Source organism: Phasianus colchicus, chromosome 38 (genome assembly GCF_987193195.1).
Source record: "Phasianus colchicus chromosome 38, bPhaCol1.hap1.1, whole genome shotgun sequence".
NCBI classification, from domain to species: Eukaryota; Metazoa; Chordata; class Aves; order Galliformes; family Phasianidae; genus Phasianus; species Phasianus colchicus.
Window position 1 is genome coordinate 2,257,984 of NC_143473.1, and position 18,641 is coordinate 2,276,624.

The 18,641-nt window shown below is 65.6% G+C and overlaps 1 protein-coding gene across 1 annotated transcript in view; it reads right to left on the reverse strand.

Annotated features, from left to right (window-relative positions):
- Window positions 1-10,335, reverse strand: part of RYR1 (ryanodine receptor 1) — a 180,050-nt gene extending 169,715 nt beyond the window's left edge. Inside the window, exons 1-5 of the mRNA XM_090129818.1 lie at window positions 10,212-10,335; window positions 6,782-6,901; window positions 5,119-5,223; window positions 2,083-2,157; window positions 739-817 (exon numbers count right to left, since the gene is read on the reverse strand). Coding sequence (XP_089985944.1) covers window positions 739-817; window positions 2,083-2,157; window positions 5,119-5,223; window positions 6,782-6,901; window positions 10,212-10,256 — 424 coding nt within the window. The 5' untranslated portion in view covers window positions 10,257-10,335. The remainder of the gene's footprint in view (window positions 1-738; window positions 818-2,082; window positions 2,158-5,118; window positions 5,224-6,781; window positions 6,902-10,211) is intronic.
- Between the last annotated feature and the right edge of the window lie 8,306 nt (window positions 10,336-18,641).

The following is an 18,641-nucleotide window of genomic DNA, read 5'->3' on the forward strand; positions in this document are numbered from 1 at the left end:
CCACCCCAAACCCCACAGCCACCCCAAATCCCACTCCATAGCGACCCCAAACCCACAGCGACCCCAAATCCCACCCCAAATCCCACCCCAAATCCACAGCCACCCCAAATCCCACCCCAAATCCCACAGCCACCCCAAACCCCACCCCAAACCTCACAGCGACCCCAAATCCCAGCCCACAGCCACAGCCACCCCAAATCCCACCCCAAATCCCACAGCCACCCCAAATCCCACAGCCACCCCAAACCCCACCCCACAGCCACCCCAAACCCACAGCGACCCCAAATCCCACCCCAAATCCCACCCCAAATCCCACAGCCACCCCACAGCCACCCCAAATCCACAGCGACCCCAAATCCCATCCCATAGGAACCCAAAACCCACAGCCACCCCGAAATCCCACCCCACAGCCACCCCAAACCCACAGCCACCCCCAAATCCCACCCCATAGCCACCCCAAATCCCACCCCAAAGCCACCCCAAACCCCACAGCGACCCCAAATCCCACCCCATAGCGACCCCAAATCCCACCCCACAGCCACCCCAAATCCACAGCCACCCCAAATCCCAGCCACCCCAAATCCCACCCCACAGCCACCCCAAACCCACAGCCACCCCAAATCCCACCCCAAACCCACAGCCACCCCCAAATCCCACCCCATAGCGACCCCAAATCCCACCCCAAAGCCACCCCAAACCCCACAGCGCCCCCAAACCCCACCCCACAGCGCCCCCTACCCGCCGCGTCCTTCTGCAGCCCCACATCGAAGGCCAGTTTGTCGGTGACGGAGCGGGACGTGGTCAGGCAGCTCAGGTACTGCGGGGGGGGGGGCGGTTATGGGGCGGCCCCATAGGACCCCCCTCACCCCATAGGACCCCCCTCACCCCATAGGACCCCCTTTGCCCCATAGAACCCCTTCCTCACCCCATTAGACCCCCCATCTGCCCCACAGGACCCCCCCTCACCCCATAGGACCCCCTTCACCCCATAGGACCCCCCACACACCATAGGACCCCCTTTGCCCCATAGAACCCCTTCCTCACCCCATTAGACCCCCCATCTGCCCCACAGGACCCCACACCTCACCCCATAGGACACCCCCCCCCACAAAAGACCCCCACCACCATACTATAGGACCCCCCCTCACCCCATAGGACCCCCTTTACCCCATAGAAACCCTCCCTCAACCCAAAAGACCCCCCTCACCCTATAGAACCCCCCCCCACCCCATAAGACCCCCCCCACCCTATAGGACCCCCCCCACCCCATAGGACCCCCCCTCACCCTATAGGACCCCCCACACACACCCTACAAGACCCCCCCCACCCCATAGGTACCCCCCCACCCCATAAGACCCCCCTCACCCCATAGGACCCCCACCCCACCATACAGGACCCCCCCCACCCCATAAGACCCCCCCCCTCCCCATCGGACTCCCCTCACCCAATAGGACCCCCACCCCACCCCATAAGACCCCCCCCACCCCATAAGACCCCCGCCCACCCCATAGGTACCCCCCCCACCCCATAGGCCCCCCCTCACCCCCATAAGACCCCCCTCACCCCATAAGACCCCCCTCACCCCATAGGACCCCCACCCCACCATACAGGACCCCCCCCACCCCAAAGGACCCCCCCTCACCCCCATAAGACCCCCCTCACCCCATAAGACCCCCCTCACCCCATAGGACCCCCACCCCACCATACAGGACCCCCCCCACCCCAAAGGACCCCCCCCTCACCCCCATAAGACCCCCCTCACCCCATAAGACCCCCCTCACCCCATAGGACCCCCACCCCACCATACAGGACCCCCCCCACCCCAAAGGACCCCCCCTCACCCCCATAAGACCCCCCTCACCCCATAAGACCCCCCTCACCCCATAGGACCCCCACCCCACCATACAGGACCCCCCCCACCCCAAAGGACCCCCCCCCACCCCCATAAGACCCCCCTCACCCCATAAGACCCCCCTCACCCCATAGGACCCCCACCCCACCATACAGGACCCCCCCCACCCCAAAGGACCCCCCCCCACCCCATAAGACCCCCCCCACCCTATAGGACCCCCCCCATCTCACCATTCCGCTATGGGAGTGCCTGAGCAGGATGGCGTGCCCATAGAGCAGCGTGCGATGCCCCCCGCCCTGCGACGACTGGGGGAGGGGGGGGCACAATCATTCGGGGCACCACGGCCTTGCACAACACTCGTGCAAGGAGCACCGCGCAGCCTCCTCGTGCAAGGAGCATTGTGCATCGCACACCCCCCCCTCCGCTCCCCATCCTCCCCTCTGCCCCCCACCCCAGCATCCCACCCCCTTGTGCCCCACGGGGGCACGTTGTGCGTCGCACGAGGCTTGTGCAAGGGAAGCTCGTGCGTTGCACGCTCCCGTTGCTAAGGCCCGAAGCGTTGCACGCCCGTCGTGCAAAACACCGCCGGGGCCGCGTTTCACGCTTCTTCGGCTCAGCGCAGCGATGGTGAGCCCAGTGCACACGCGACGCTTGTGCAAGGAGGCCCTTGTGCAAAGGAACACGAGGGCACGCCGCACGCGCACGGGGCCGTCGTGCATCGCTCGTGCAAGACGCCCCTTCTTGCGCAAAGGGCTGCAATGGGCGCCCAATGCGTGTGCACAACCCGTCGTGCAACGCACAATGCTCGTGCAACAACGGGGGGGGGGGGAGGGGGCTGCAGCCAGGATCCATGCGGATGTGGGGGGGGGGGGCTCAGGGTTTGGGATCTGAGGATTTTGGGGGGGGTCCTCAGGATTTGGGGGGGGGTCTCAGGATTTGGGGGGGGGGCTCAGGATTTGGGGGGGGTCCTCAGGATTTGGGGGGGGTCTTAGGATTTGGGGGGGGTCTCAGGATTTGGGGGGGTCAGAGGGGATTTGGGGGGGGGCTCTCAGGATTTGGGATCTGAGGATTTTGGGGGGGGTCCTCAGGATTTGGGGGGGGGTCTCAGGATTTGGGGGGGTCAGAGGGGAGTGGGGGGGGTCTCAGGATTTGGGGGGGTCCCCAGGATTTGGGGGGGGGCTCTCAGGATTTGGGATCTGAGAATTTTGGGGGGGGTCCTCAGGATTTGGGGAGGGTCTTAGGATTTGGGGGGGGGGTCTCAGGATTTGGGATCTGAGGATTCTGGGGGGGGGTCCTCAGGATTTGGGGTGGGGGTCTCAGGATTTGGGGGGGGTCCCAGGATTTGGGGTCTGAGGATTTGATGGGGGGGTCCTCAGGATTTGGGGGGGGTCTCAGGATTTGGGATCTGAGGATTTTGGGGGGGCTCTCAGGATTTGGGGGGGTCTGAGGGGAGCGGGGGGGTCTTAGGATTTGGGGGGGTCCCCAGGATTTGGGGGGGGGCTCTCAGGATTTGGGATCTGAGGATTTTGGGGGGGGGTCCTCAGGATTTGGGGGGGGCTGTCAGGATTTGGGGGGGGTCCCAGGATTTGGGGGGGGGGTCTCAGGATTTGGGGTCTCAGTATTTTGGGGGGGGGTCGTAGGATTTGGGATCTGAGGATTTTGGGGGGGGGGTCCTCAGGATTTGGGCGGGTCTGATGGGAGTGGGGGGGGTCTCAGGATTTGGGGGGGGTCGCAGGATTTGGGGTCTCAGGATTTTGGGGGGGGTCCTCGGGATTTGGGGGGGTCAGAGGGGAGTGGGGGGGTCTCAGGATTGGGGGGGGTCTTAGGATTTGGGGTCTTAGGATTTGGGGGGGTCCCCAGGATTTGGGGGGGGGGCTCTCAGGATTTGGGATCTGAGGATTTTGGGGGGGTCTCAGGATTTGGGGGGGGGTCAGAGGGGAGCGGGGGGGTCTTAGGATTTGGGGGGGTCCCCAGGATTTGGGGGGGGGCTCTCAGGATTTGGGATCTGAGGATTTTGGGGGGGGGTCCTCAGGATTTGGGATCTCAGTATTTTGGAGGGGAGGTCTGAGGATTTGGGATCTGAGGATTTTGGGGGGGGTCTCAGGATTTGGGATCTGAGGATTCTGGGGGGGGGTCCTCAGGATTTGGGGGGGGTCCTCAGGATTTGGGATCTGAGGATTCTGGGGGGGGGGTCTGAGGATTTGGGATCTGAGGATTTTGGGGGGGGTCTCAGGATTTGGGATCTGAGGATTTTGGGGGGGGTCCTCATGATTTGGGGGCGGTCAGAGGGGAGTGGGGGGGTCTCAGAGTTGGGGGGGGTCTCAGGATTTGGGGGGGGGGATCTGAGGGTTACGTAGGGAGCCTCAGGATTTTGAGGAGGGGGTGTTGGGGGGGTGGGGGGGGTCGTTCCCAGGATTTTAGGTTCTGAGGATTTTTGGGGGGGGGGGTCTCCATGCGGAGGAGGAGGAGGAGGAGGAGGTGAGGCCAAAGGTGGGGGGGGCACAGCACCTCCTTACCCACTTATCCAGATCGACCCCCTGGGGCGGGTGTGGGGTTTTGGGGGGGGGGGGGGGGGGGAAGGGGGAGAGAACAGAGTGTCACTGAGGGGGGGGGGATGAACCTGAGACCCCCCCCCATTTCCCACTCCCCCCCTCTGCTTAAGGACCCCCCCCCGAGACCCCCCCCCCATTCACCTCCATCATAAGGGAGAGGGGGAGGAGGGGGCTGGGACCCCCTGAGCCCCCCCAGATTCAGTGATTCCCCCCCCCCCTCCCCGGGACCCCCCACCATCCGCTCACCTCCATCAGAGGGAGGGGGGCTGTGACCCCCTGACCCCCCCCCCGACCCCGTAACCCCATCATGACCCCACCCTGACCCCGTGACCCCCACCCCATAGATTGCCCCCCCCCCACCCCTCAAAGCTATTGGCCAACATGGGAGGGGGTGGGTGGGGGGGGGGCTGTGACCCTGTGACCCCACCCTGACCCCCACCCCATAGACACCCCCCCCCCCCATTACCTCCCCTCCACCCATTCTCTGCTCTGCTGCCGTGCCCCCGCCTTGACCCCGTGACCTTTGACCCCTGACCCCTTGCCCCCACCGTGACCCCATGACCCCCACCCCATAGACACCCCCCCCCCCCAGCACCCCACCCTATTACTCCCCCCACCCCCCATTCCCTGCTCTGCAGACCCACGCGGGGTCTCGTGCCCCCCCTACGCCCCGTGACCTTTGACCCCCCGACCCCGTGACCTTTGACCCCTGACCTCTCCGCCGCTCTCCGCGCAGTTGGCCAACATCTCCTGCAGCGCTCGGACCGACAGCGACTGCTCCAGGACGAAGCAGCACACGGCCAGGTCGGGGGGCACATTCTGGGGGGGGGCATTGGGGTCAGCGGGGTCAGAGGGGTCACGGGGGCACCGAGGGGTCATGGGGGTCATGGGGTCAGCGGGGTCAGAGGGGTCACGGGGGCACCGAGGGGTCATGGGGGTCATGGGGGTCATGCGGGTCATGGGGGCACCGAGGGGAGATGGGGGTTACTGGGGTCATTGGGGCACTGAGGGGACATAGAGGTCATGGGGGTCATAGGGGCACCGAGGGGTCATGGGGGTCATGGGGGTCATGGGGCACCGAGGGGTCATGGGGGTCATGGGGTCATGCGGGTCATGGGGGCACTGAGGGGACATGGGGGGCACTGGGGTCATTGGGGTCATGGGGGACATGGGGGACATGGGGGTCATGGGGGTCATTGGGGTCATTGGGGTCATGGGGGCACCGATGGGACATGGGGTCATGGGGGTCATTGGGGCACTGAGGGGACATAGAGGTCATGGGGGTCATGGGGTCAGCGGGGTCAGAGGGGTCATGGGGGCACCGAGGGGTCATGGGGGTCATGGGGGTCATTGGGGGCACTGAGGGGACATGGGGGTTATGGGGGTCATGGGGGTCATTGGCGTCATGGGGGGACATGGGGGTCATTGCGGTCATGGGGGCACCAAGGGGACATGGGGGTCATGGGGGTCATTGGGGCACAGAGGGGACCTAGAGGTCATGCGGGTCATGGGGTCAGCGGGGTCAGAGGGGTCATGGGGGCACGGAGGGGTCATGAGGGTCACTGGGGTCATTGGGGTCATGGGGTCATGGGGGCACCGAGGGTACATGGGGTTATGGGGGTCATGGGGGTCATTGGGGTCATGGGGGGACATGGGGGTCATTGGGGTCATTGCGGTCATGGGGGCACCGAGGGGTCATGGGGGTCATGGGGTCATGCGGGTCATGGGGGCACCGAGGGGACATGGGGGTCATGGGGGTCATTGGGGCACTGAGGGGACATAGAGGTCATGGGGGTCATGGGGTCAGCGGGGTCAGAGGGGTCATGGGGGCACCGAGGGGTCATGAGGGTCACTGGGGTCATTGGGGTCATGGGGGACATTGGGGTCATAGGGAGCATGGGGTCACGGGGGGGGGGGACCAAGTTGATGGGGGGACATTGGGGTCACGGGGGGACATTGGGGTCATAGGGGCACCAAGGGGACATTGAGGGACACTGGGGTCGTGGGGGGGGGACCAAATTAATGGGGAGACATTGGGGTCACGGGGGGACATCGGGGTCACGGGGGGACATTGGGGTCATAGGGGCACCAAGCGGACATTGAGGGACACTGGGGTCGTGGGGGGGGGACCAAATTAATGGGGAGACATTGGGGTCACGGGGGGGCATCGGGGTCACGGGGTCACGGGGGGGCATTGGGGTCACGGGGGGGGGGGGACACGACGACCCCACACAGAGGAGCCACCTGAGACCCCCACCCTAAAACATGGGCTGCCCTCCCAGCATTCCAAACACCCCCATCCCCAGGGTTGCTCCCCCCTCCCCCCCCCCCACCTATGGGTGCCCCCCACCCATGGGTGCCCCCCCCCCTCCCAAACCTGTGCGTTGGAGGTGGGCTCCAGGAAGCACAGACGGTTCCCGAAGCCTTCGGCCGCCAGGCAGAGCTTCAGCTGCTCCTTCAGCAGCGTCGTGGTGCATTGCAGCACCACCTCATCGTCCTGGGGGGGGCACGGCCATAAAGACCCCCCCCCAAAAAAACCCCACGCAGCCCCCAGACCCCCCCAGTGCCTCTGTTTCCCCATTGCGCCCCATTCGTGCCTCACTTTCCCCCCCTTTCTGCCCCACTGACCCCCATTTGCCCCCCCCCCAATATCACCCCATCACCCTGGGGGGGGGCACGGCCATAAAGACCCTCCCCCTAAAGACCCCCCCCCCAAAAAACCCCATGCAGCCCCCAGACCCCCCCAGTGCCTCAGTTTCCCCATAGCGCCCCATTCGTGCCTCAGTTTCCCCCCCCATTTCTACCCCACTGACCCCCATCCCCCCCCCAGTATCCCCCCCATATCACCCCATTACTCTTGGGGGGGGGGCACGGCCATAAAGACCCCCCTGAAAGACCCCCCCTCAAAAAACCTCATGCAGCCCCCAGACCCCCCCGGTGCCTCAGTTTCCCCATTGCGCCCCATTCGTGCCTCAGTTTCCCCCCCCATTTCTGCCCCACTGACCCCCATCCCCCCCCCAGTATCCCCCCCATATCACCCCATTACTCTTGGGGGGGGGGCACGACCATAAAGACCCCCCCCTAAAGACCCCCCCCCCAAAAAAACCCCATGCAGCCCCCAGACCCCCCCCAGTGCCTCAGTTTCCCCATTGTGCCCCATTCGTGCCTCACTTTCCCCCCCCATTTCTGCCCCACTGACCCCCATTTGCCCCCCCCCAATATCACCCCATCACCCTGGGGGGGGGCACGACCATAAAGACCCCACCCCTAAAGACCCCCCCTCAAAAAAACCCCACGCAGCCCCCAGACCCCCCCCCAGTGCCTCAGTTTCCCCATTGCGCCCCATTCGTGCCTCACTTTCCCCCCCCCATTTCTGCCCCACTGACCCCCATTTGCCCCCCCCCCAATATCACCCCATTACCCTGGGGGGGGTCAGAGCCCTATGGACCCCCCCCTAAAGACCCCCCCCCAAAAAAACCCCACGCAGCCCCCAGACCCCCCCCAGTGCCTCAGTTTCCCCATTGCGCCCCATTCGTGCCTCAGTTTCCCCCCCATTTCTGCCCCACTGACCCCCATTCCCCCCCCCAGTATCCCCCCCATATCACCCCACTACTCTTGGGGGGGGGCACGGCCATAAAGACCCCCCCCCTAAAGACCCCCCCCCCAAAAAACCCCATGCGGCCCCCAGACCCCCCCCAGTGCCTCAGTTTCCCCATTGTGCCCCATTCGTGCCTCATTCCCCCCCCATTTCTGCCCCACTGACCCCCATTTGCCCCCCCCCCAATATCACCCTGGGGGGGGCACGACCATAAAGACCCCCCCCCAAAGACCCCCCCCCAAAAAACCCCACGCAGCCCCCAGACCCCCCCCAGTGCCTCAGTTTCCCCATTGCGCCCCATCTGTGCCTCATTCCCCCCCCCCCAATATCCCTCCATGCATCTTTTTTGGGGGGGGGGGCTCACAGCCCTACGGACCCCCCCCCCATTTTTCCCCATTCCCCCCCCCCCCCACAACCTGCCCCCCCCCCCCCACCTGTTCCCATCGCTCTGTGGGGGGGGGGAGGAGGAGGGAGGGGGGGGGGGATGAAATTCCTCAGCTGCCATTGGGGTCACTGCAATGTGGAGGGGGGGGGGGACACCAAACCTGACCCCCCCCCCCCAATTCCCCCTCATTTCCTTCCTCATTACAAAAAACTCATTAAAAACTAATTAACCTCATTAAAAAAAAAAATTAATCTAATTAATTCCCCCCCCCCCCCCGGTCCAATGTGGGACAAACGACCCAAAATAGGACCCCCCCCCTCCCCCCCCCCCACATAGGGGGTATTTTTGGGTCCCGGATCCCATTTCTGCCCCCCCCCCCCCCAATTAGAACAGCTGTGTGCCCCTCCCCCCCCCCCCCCCGGGGGTATTTTTGGGACAGGGACAGGTGGGGGGGGGGGGGGAGGGGGGGGTGCAGAGCCCAACCCCCCCCATTGCTCCCAGTGCCCCCCCCAGTGCCCCCCCCAGCCCCCATAACTGCCCCTATACCCCCCAGTTTACCCCAATGCCCCCCCCCCGTGCCCCCCCCCATAGTTCTCCCCAGGACCCCCCCCCAGCGACTCCCAGTGCCCCCAGACCCCCCCAGACCTTCCCCCAAGTGCCCCCCCCCCCAGTATCTCCCAGTGCCTCCCAGTACCCCCCCCACACCCCCCCCACCTCCCAATGCCCCCCAGAAGCCCCTACTGCCCCCCCCCAGTATCTCCCAGTGCCTCCCAGTAACCCCCCCACACCCCCCCCACCTCCCAATGCCCCCCAGAAGCCCCGACTGCCCCCTCCCAGTATCCCCCAGTGCCTCCCAGTACCCCCCCAATGCCCCCCCAGCCCCACCAGTATCCCCCAGTTCCTCCCAGTCCCTCTCCCAGTCCCTCTCCCAGTGCCCCCCCAGTGCCCCCCAGTGCCCCCCCAGTATCCTCCAGTGCCTCCCAGTACCTCCCCAGTGCCCCCCCAATGCCCCCCAGCCCCCCCAGTACCCCCCAGTCCTTCTCCCAGTGCCCCCCCAGTGTCCTCCAGTGCCTCCCAGTACCCCCCCAGTACCCCCCCAATGCCCCCCCATCCCCCCCAGTACCCCCCAGTCCTTCTCCCAGTGCCCCCCAGTGTCCTCCAGTGCCTCCCACTGCCCCCCCAGTGCCCCCCAGCCCCCCCAGTACCCCCCAGTCCCTCTCCCACTGCCCCACTGTGCCCTCCCAGTACCCCCCAGTACCCCCCCAGTCCCCCCATCCCCCCCAGTACCCCCAGTCCCTCTCCCAGTGCCCCCCCAGTGCCCCCCAGCCCCCCCAGTACCCCCCAGTCCTTCTCCCAGTGCCCCCCCAGTGCCCCCCAGTACCTCCCAGTACCCCCCAGTCCCTCTCCCAGTACCCCCAGTGCTCCCCTGTGCCCTCCCAGCGCCTCCCAGTACCCCCCCAGCACCCCCGCAATGCCCCCCAGCCCCCCCAGTACCCCCCAGTCCCTCTCCCAGTGCCCCCCCAGTGCCCCCCCAGTATTCCCCAGTACCCCCCAGTACCTCCCAGTACCCCCCAGTCCCTCTCCCAGTACCCCCCAGTACCCCCCAGTCCCTCTCCCAGTACCCCCCAGTGTCCCTCCAGTGCCCCCCAGTGCCTCCCAGTACCCCCCCAATGCCCCGCTCCCGACCCCCCAGTATCCCCAAGCCCCCCCCAGTCCCCCCCATCCTTCACCCAATGCCCCCCTATCCCCCCCCAGAACCCCCCCCAACGCCCCCCAGTATCACCCAGTCCCTCCCAGTACCCCCCCCCCCCCAAAAAACCTCACCGTCCTCAGGAACTGCACATCGTCCTCCCCGTCCCCCTCCGCCATCGCTCCGTGGGTTCGAATCCCGCGTGGGGTCAACCGATGTCACCCGTGGGGGTCGCGGGGTCCCGTTTTATGGGGGGGGTGGGGGGGGGTCGCGATGGTCTTTTATGGGGGGGGGGGGGGGTCGAGGGTCGAGGTGGGGGGGGGGCCGCAGCCGGTTGTGACCGTCCCCACGCGCTGTCCCCACGTTCTGCACCGCCGGGTCCCGCCCCGCCCCCACGTCACGGAGGGGGGAGGAGGGGGGGGGGGGGGCGGGGGGGTTCGTGGGGGGGGGGGAGGGGAGTGGGAGGGGAAACTGGGGCACAACGCCCCCAAACCATCTATGGGCTGTGGCCCCCCCCCCATACCCACCTACTGGGTGTGTGACCCCCCACAGCCCACCTATGGGGCTGTGCCCCCCCCATACGCACCTATGGGGCTGTGACCCCCCCCTCAGAGCCCACCTATGGGGCTGTGACCCCCCCCCCCATACCCACCTATGGGGCTGTGCCCCCCCCTCAGAGCCCACCTATGGGGCTGTGACCCCCCCATACCCCACCTATGGGGCTGTGCCCCCCCCATACCCACCTATGGGGCTGTGCCCCCCCCCACAGCCCACCTATGGGGCTGTGCCCCCCCCCATACCCACCTATGGGGCTGTGCCCCCCCCTCAGAGCCCACCTATGGGGCTGTGCCCCCCCCCATACCCACCTATGGGGCTGTGACCCCCCCATACCCCACCTATGGGGCTGTGCCCCCCCCCACAGCCCACCTATGGGGCTGTGCCCCCCCCCATACCCACCTATGGGGCTGTGCCCCCCCCTCAGAGCCCACCTATGGGGCTGTGCCCCCCCCCATACCCACCTATGGGGCTGTGACCCCCCCATACCCCACCTATGGGGCTGTGCCCCCCCCCACAGCCCACCTATGGGGCTGTGACCCCCCCCCCCATACCCACCTACTGGGTGTGTGACCCCCCCATACCCACCTATGGGGCTGTGCCCCCCCCATACCCACCTACTGGGTGTGTGACCCCCCCGAGAGCCACCTATGGGGCTGTGCCCCCCCCCATACCCCAGCTATGGGGCTGTGACCCCCCCCCCCCCCAGACCCATACCCACCTACTGGGTGTGTGAGCCCCCCACAGCCCACCTACGGGGCTGTGCCCCCCCTCATACGCACCTATGGGGCTGTGACCCCCCCCCCCATACCCACCTACTGGGTGTGTGACCCCCCCACAGCCCACCTATGGGGCTGTGCCCCCCCCATACCCACTTATGGGGCTGTGACCCCCCCATACCCACCTATGGGGCTGTGCCCCCCCATATCTTCACCTCATATCCCTCCCCCATATCCCCCCCCATCCCTCCCACCCCATATCCCCACCCCATGCCCCCCCCATATCCCCCCCATCTCCCCAATCCCATATTCCCCCCCATTCCCCCCATATGCCCCCCATATCCCCAATCCCATATCCCCACCCATCTCCACCCCATATCCCCCCCATATCCCCAATCCCATATTGCCCCCCATCCCCCCCATATTCCCCCATATCCCCCCCATATCCCCCCCATATCCCCCCCATGTCCCCAATCCCATATTGCCCCCCATCCCCCCCATATCCCCCCCATATCCCCAATCCCATATCCCCACCCCATATCCCCCCCATATCCCCCCCATGTCCCCAATCCCATATTGCCCCCCATCCCCCCCATATCCCCCCCATGTCCCCAATCCCATATTGCCCCCCATCCCCCCCCATATCCCCCCCATATCCCCCCCATGTCCCCAATCCCATATTGCCCCCCATCCCCCCCATATCCCCCCCATGTCCCCAATCCCATATTGCCCCCCATCCCCCCCATATCCCCCCCCATGTCCCCAATCCCATATTGCCCCCCATCCCCCCCATATCCCCCCCATATCCCCAATCCCATATTGCCCCCCATCCCCCCCATATCCCCCCCATGTCCCCAATCCCATATTCCCCCCATTCCCCCCATATCCCCCCCATATCCCCAATCCCATATTCCCCCCATCCCACCCCATATTGCCCCCCATGTCCCCAATCCCATATTCCCCCCCATCCCCCCCATATCCCCCCCATATCCCCAATCCCATCTCCCCCCCCATCCCCCCCATATCCCCCCCATGTCCCCAATCCCATATTGCCCCCCATCCCCCCCATATCCCCCCCATGTCCCCAATCCCATCTCCCCCCCCATGCCCCCCATATCCCCCCCATGTCCCCAATCCCATATTGCCCCCCATCCCCCCCATATCCCCAATCCCATATTCCCCCCATCCCCCCCATATCCCCCCCATGTCCCCAATCCCATCTCCCCCCCCATGCCCCCCATATCCCCCCCATGTCCCCAATCCCATATTGCCCCCCATCCCCCCCATATCCCCCCCATATCCCCAATCCCATATTCCCCCCATTCCCCCCATATCCCCCCCATGTCCCCAATCCCATATCCCCACCCATGCCCCCCATATCCCCCCCATGTCCCCAATCCCATATTGCCCCCCATCCCCCCCATATCCCCCCCATATCCCCAATCCCATATCCCCACCCATCTCCACCCCATATCCCCCCCCATGTCCCCAATCCCATATTGCCCCCCATCCCCCCCATGTCCCCCCCATGTCCCCAATCCCATATTGCCCCCATCCCCCCCATATCCCCCCCCATATCCCCAATCCCATCTCCCCCCCCATTCCCCCCATATCCCCCCCATGTCCCCAATCCCATCTCCCCCCCCATGCCCCCCATATCCCCCCCATGTCCCCAATCCCATATTGCCCCCCATCCCCCCCATATCCCCCCCATCCCCCCAATCCCATATTCCCCCCCATTCCCCCCATATTCCCCCCATATCCCCAATCCCATATTGCCCCCCATCCCACCCCATATCCCCCCCATGTCCCCAATCCCATATTGCCCCCCATCCCCCCCATATCCCCCCCATGTCCCCAATCCCATCTCCCCCCCCATCCCCCCCATATCCCCCCCATGTCCCCAATCCCATATTGCCCCCCATCCCCCCCATATCCCCCCCATGTCCCCAATCCCATATTGCCCCCCATCCCCCCCATATCCCCCCCCATGTCCCCAATCCCATATTGCCCCCCATCCCCCCCATATCCCCCCCATATCCCCAATCCCATATTGCCCCCCATCCCCCCCATATCCCCCCCATGTCCCCAATCCCATATTCCCCCCATTCCCCCCATATCCCCCCCATATCCCCAATCCCATATTCCCCCCATCCCACCCCATATTGCCCCCCATGTCCCCAATCCCATATTCCCCCCCATCCCCCCCATATCCCCCCCATATCCCCAATCCCATCTCCCCCCCCATCCCCCCCATATCCCCCCCATGTCCCCAATCCCATATTGCCCCCCATCCCCCCCATATCCCCCCCATGTCCCCAATCCCATCTCCCCCCCCATGCCCCCCATATCCCCCCCATGTCCCCAATCCCATATTGCCCCCCATCCCCCCCATATCCCCAATCCCATATTCCCCCCATCCCCCCCATATCCCCCCCATGTCCCCAATCCCATCTCCCCCCCCATGCCCCCCATATCCCCCCCATGTCCCCAATCCCATATTGCCCCCCATCCCCCCCATATCCCCCCCATATCCCCAATCCCATATTCCCCCCATTCCCCCCATATCCCCCCCATGTCCCCAATCCCATATCCCCACCCATGCCCCCCATATCCCCCCCATGTCCCCAATCCCATATTGCCCCCCATCCCCCCCATATCCCCCCCATATCCCCAATCCCATATCCCCACCCATCTCCACCCCATATCCCCCCCCATGTCCCCAATCCCATATTGCCCCCCATCCCCCCCATGTCCCCCCCATGTCCCCAATCCCATATTGCCCCCATCCCCCCCATATCCCCCCCCATATCCCCAATCCCATCTCCCCCCCCATTCCCCCCATATCCCCCCCATGTCCCCAATCCCATCTCCCCCCCCATGCCCCCCATATCCCCCCCATGTCCCCAATCCCATATTGCCCCCCATCCCCCCCATATCCCCCCCATCCCCCCAATCCCATATTCCCCCCCATTCCCCCCATATTCCCCCCATATCCCCAATCCCATATTGCCCCCCATCCCACCCCATATCCCCCCCATGTCCCCAATCCCATATTGCCCCCCATCCCCCCCATATCCCCCCCATGTCCCCAATCCCATCTCCCCCCCCATCCCCCCCATATCCCCCCCATATCCCCAATCCCATATTGCCCCCCATCCCCCCCATCTCCCCCCCCATCCCCCCATATCACACAATGACGCACACAGTCCCGGTGTCACCCCGGGGTGTTGGGGGGGGGGGGGGGTCGTGTTTTTTTTTTTTTTTTTTTTTGGGGGGGGGGGCCGTTCGGACCCCCAGCGACGCCCCCAAAATCGCCGCCCCCAAATTTGGGGTTAAAAGCGGAGCCGCCATTAAAAAACAAACGCAATTAAAACGAATCCGAGTTCCGAAAATTGCCCCCCCCCCCCGCCCCCCCCCCATAAAACCCACCCCGTCCAGCCCTGCCCCACCGTGGGGTCCCCGGGGGGGGGGGGGGACACGGAAGGGAAACTGAGCGGATTTTGGGGTCCTGAGGGGGATGGGGGGCTTTGGGTGGGGGGGGGCAGGGGGACCCCGAGGGGATGTGGGGACCCTATGGGGTCTGGGGGGGGGAAGGGGGACCCTAAGCGAACCCTATGGGGCCATGGGGCTGACATGGGGACCCTAAAGGGACCTGGGGACCCCATGGGGTCTGGGGGGGGGAAGGGGGACCCCGAGGGGATGTGGGGACCCTATGGGGTCTGGGGGGGGAAGGGGGACCCTAAGGGAACCCTATGGGGCCATGGGGCTGACATGGGGACCCTAAAGGGACCTGGGGACCCCATGGGGTCTGGGGGGGGGAAGGGGGACCCCGAGGGGATGTGGGGACCCTATGGGGTCTGGGGGGGGGAAGGGGGACCCTAAGGGAACCCTATGGGGCCATGGGGCTGACATGGGGACCCTAAAGGGACCTGGGGACCCCATGGGGTCTGGGGGGGGGAAGGGGGACCCCGAGGGGATGTGGGGACCCTATGGGGTCTGGGGGGGGGAAGGGGGACCCTAAGGGAACCCTATGGGGCCATGGGGCTGACATGGGGACCCTAAAGGAACCTGGGGACCCTATGGGGTCTGGGAGGGGGCACGGAGACCCCAAGGGGACGTGGGGACCCTATGGGGTCTGGGGGGGGGAGAGGGCGACCCTGAGGGGACCCTGTCGGGCCATGGGGCTGACATGGGGACCCTAAAGAGGTCAGGGGGATCCTAAGGGGACATGGGGGCCCTATGGGGTCTGGGGGGGGAAGGGGGACCCTAAGGGAACCCTATGGGGCCATGGGGCTGACATGGGGACACTAAAGGAACCTGGGGACCCTATGGGGTCTGGGGAGGGCAGGGGGATCCTGAGGGGTCATGGGGACCCTATGAGGTCTGGAGGGGACGGGGGACCCCAAGGGCACCCTATGGGGCCATGGGGCTGACATGGGGACCCTAAAGGAAGATGGAGACCCTATGGGGTCTGAGAGGGGGCACGGGGACCCTGAGGGGACTTGGGGACCCTATGGGATCTGGGGGGGGACGAGGGGACCCTATGGGGCCATGGGGCTGACAGGGGGACCCTAAAGGAATCTGGGGACCCTATGGGGTCTGGGGGGGGGCAGGGGGTTTCCTGAGGAGACATGGGGACCCTATGGGGGCTGTATATGGCCATGGGGGGGCAGGGGAACCCAAAAGGGATGTGGGGATCCCTATGGGGTCTGGGGGAGGGAAGGGGGACCCTAAGGGAACCCTATGGGGCCATGGGGCTGACATGGGGACCCTAAAGGAACCTGGGGACCCTATGGGGTCTGGGGGGGAAGGGGGACCCTAAGGGACCCTATGGGGCCATGGGGCTGACATGGGGACCCTAAAGGAACCTGGGGACCCTATGGGGTCTGGGGGGGGGGCACGGGGACCCCAAGGGGACGTGGGGACCCTATGGGATATGGGGGGGGGACGAGGGGACCCTATGGAGCCATGGGGCTGCAATGGGGACCCTAAAGGGGTCAGGGGGATCCTGAGGGGACATGGGAGCCCTATGGGGTCTGGGGGGGGAAGGAGGACCCCAAGGGCACCCTATGGGGCCATGGAGCTGACATGGAGACCCTAAAGGAACCTGGGGACCCTATGGGGTCTGGGGGGGAAGGGGGACCCTAAGGGAATCCTAAGGGGCCATGGAGCTGACATGGGGACCCTAAAGGAACGTGGGGACCCTATGGGGTCTGGGGGGGGCAGGGGGACCCTGAGGGGACATGAGGGCCCTATGGGGCTGTATATGGCCATGGGGGCCTGGGGGACCCCATAGGGATGTGGGGACCCTATGAGGACCATATGGGGCCACGGAAACACTAAGAAGACCCTGAGGGGATGTAGGGACCCAATGGGACCCTATGAAGACCCCAATGGGACACGGGGACCCTATGGGGACCCTATGGGGACCCTATGGGGACCCAGTGGGGACACCAAGGGGAAATGGGAACCCTACGGGGACCCTATGAAGACCCTGAGGATGGGGAACCCAATGGGGACCCTAAGGGGACACCAGGAAGACCCCAATGGGACATGGGGACCCAATGGGGACCCTATGAAGACCCCAATGGGACATGGGGACCCTATGGGGACATAATGAGGACCCTAAGGGGATGTGGGAGCCAGTGGGGATCCTATGGAGACCCCAAGGGGCTGTGGGGACCCTATGGGGACCCAATGGGGACACCAGGAAGACCCCGGATGGACATGGGGACACAATGGGGACAACGGGAAGAACACAAGGGGACGTAGGGACCCTACGGGGACCCAATGGGGACACCATGAAGACCCCGCAGGCCTCAGTGCTCTGGGAGGACCCCTCCTCCCCCCTGACACAGGGCTGTGTGGGGCCACCCCCCATGTCCCCCCGTGCCCCCCACGTCCCCCACGTCCCCTTGGGGTCTCCATAGGGTCCCTGTGTCCCCCTTGTCCCCCCGTGCCCCCACGTCCCCCATCTCCTCTTGGGGTCTCCATAGGGTCCCCATACCCCCCATATCCCCCTGTACCCCCCATGCCCCCCACGCCCCCTACATCCTCCATCTCCTCTTGGGGTCTCCATAGGGTCCCCATGCCCCCCCATGCCCCCCATGCCCCCCACATCCCCCATCTCCTCTTGGGGTCTCCATAGGGTCCCCGTGCCCCCCATGTCCCCCTGTGCCCCCACGTCCCCCATCTCCTCTTGGGGTCTCCATAGGGTCCATGTTCCCCCATGTCCCCCATCTCCTCTTGGGGTCTCCATAGGGTCCCCATGCCCCCCTATGTCCCCCTATACCCCCTACATCCCCATCTCCTCTTGAAGTCTCCATAGGGTCCCCATGCCCCCCCATGCCCCCCACGTCCCCCATATCCTCTTGGGGTCTCCATAGGGTCCATGTCCCCCCACATCCCCCATCTCCTCTTGGGGTTTCCATAGGGTCCCCATGCCCCCCCATGCCCCCCATGCCCCCCACATCCCCCATCTCCTCTTGGGGTCTCCATTGGGTCCCTGTGCCCCCCATGCCCCCCATGCCCCCCACATCCCCCATCTCCTCTTGGGGTCTCCATAGGGTCCCCATGCCCCCCCATGCCCCCCATGCCCCCCACATCCCCCATCTCCTCTTGGGGTCTCCATAGGGTCCCCATGCCCCCCTATGTCCCCCTATACCCCCTACATCCCCATCTCCTCTTGAAGTCTCCATAGGGTCCCCATGCCCCCCCATGCCCCCCACGTCCCCCATATCCTCTTGGGGTCTCCATAGGGTCCCTGTGCCCCCCATGTCTTCCCATGTCCCCCCACATCCCCATCTCCTCTTGAAGTCTCCATAGGGTCCCCATGCCCCCCCATGCCCCCCACATCCCCCATCTCCTCTTGGGGTCTCCATAGGGTCCCTGTGCCCCCCATGTCCCCCTGTGCCCCCATGCCCCCCACATCCTCTTGGGGTCTCCATAGGGTCCCCATGCCCCCCCATGTCCCCCCACGTCCCCCATGTCCTCTTGGGGTCTCCATAGGGTCCCCATGTCCCCCCATGCCCCCCACATCCCCCATCTCCTCTTGGGGTCTCCATAGGGTCCATGTCCCCCCACTTCCCCCACGTCCTCTTGGGGTCTCCATCGGGTCCCCATGCCCCCCATGCCCCCCATGCCCCCCATCTCCTCTTGGGGTCTCCATAGGGTCCCCATGCCCCCCATGCCCCCCACATCCCCCATCTCCTCTTGGGGTCTCCATAGGGTCCATGTTCCCCCATGCCCCCCATCTCCTCTTGGGGTCTCCATAGGGTCCATGTTCCC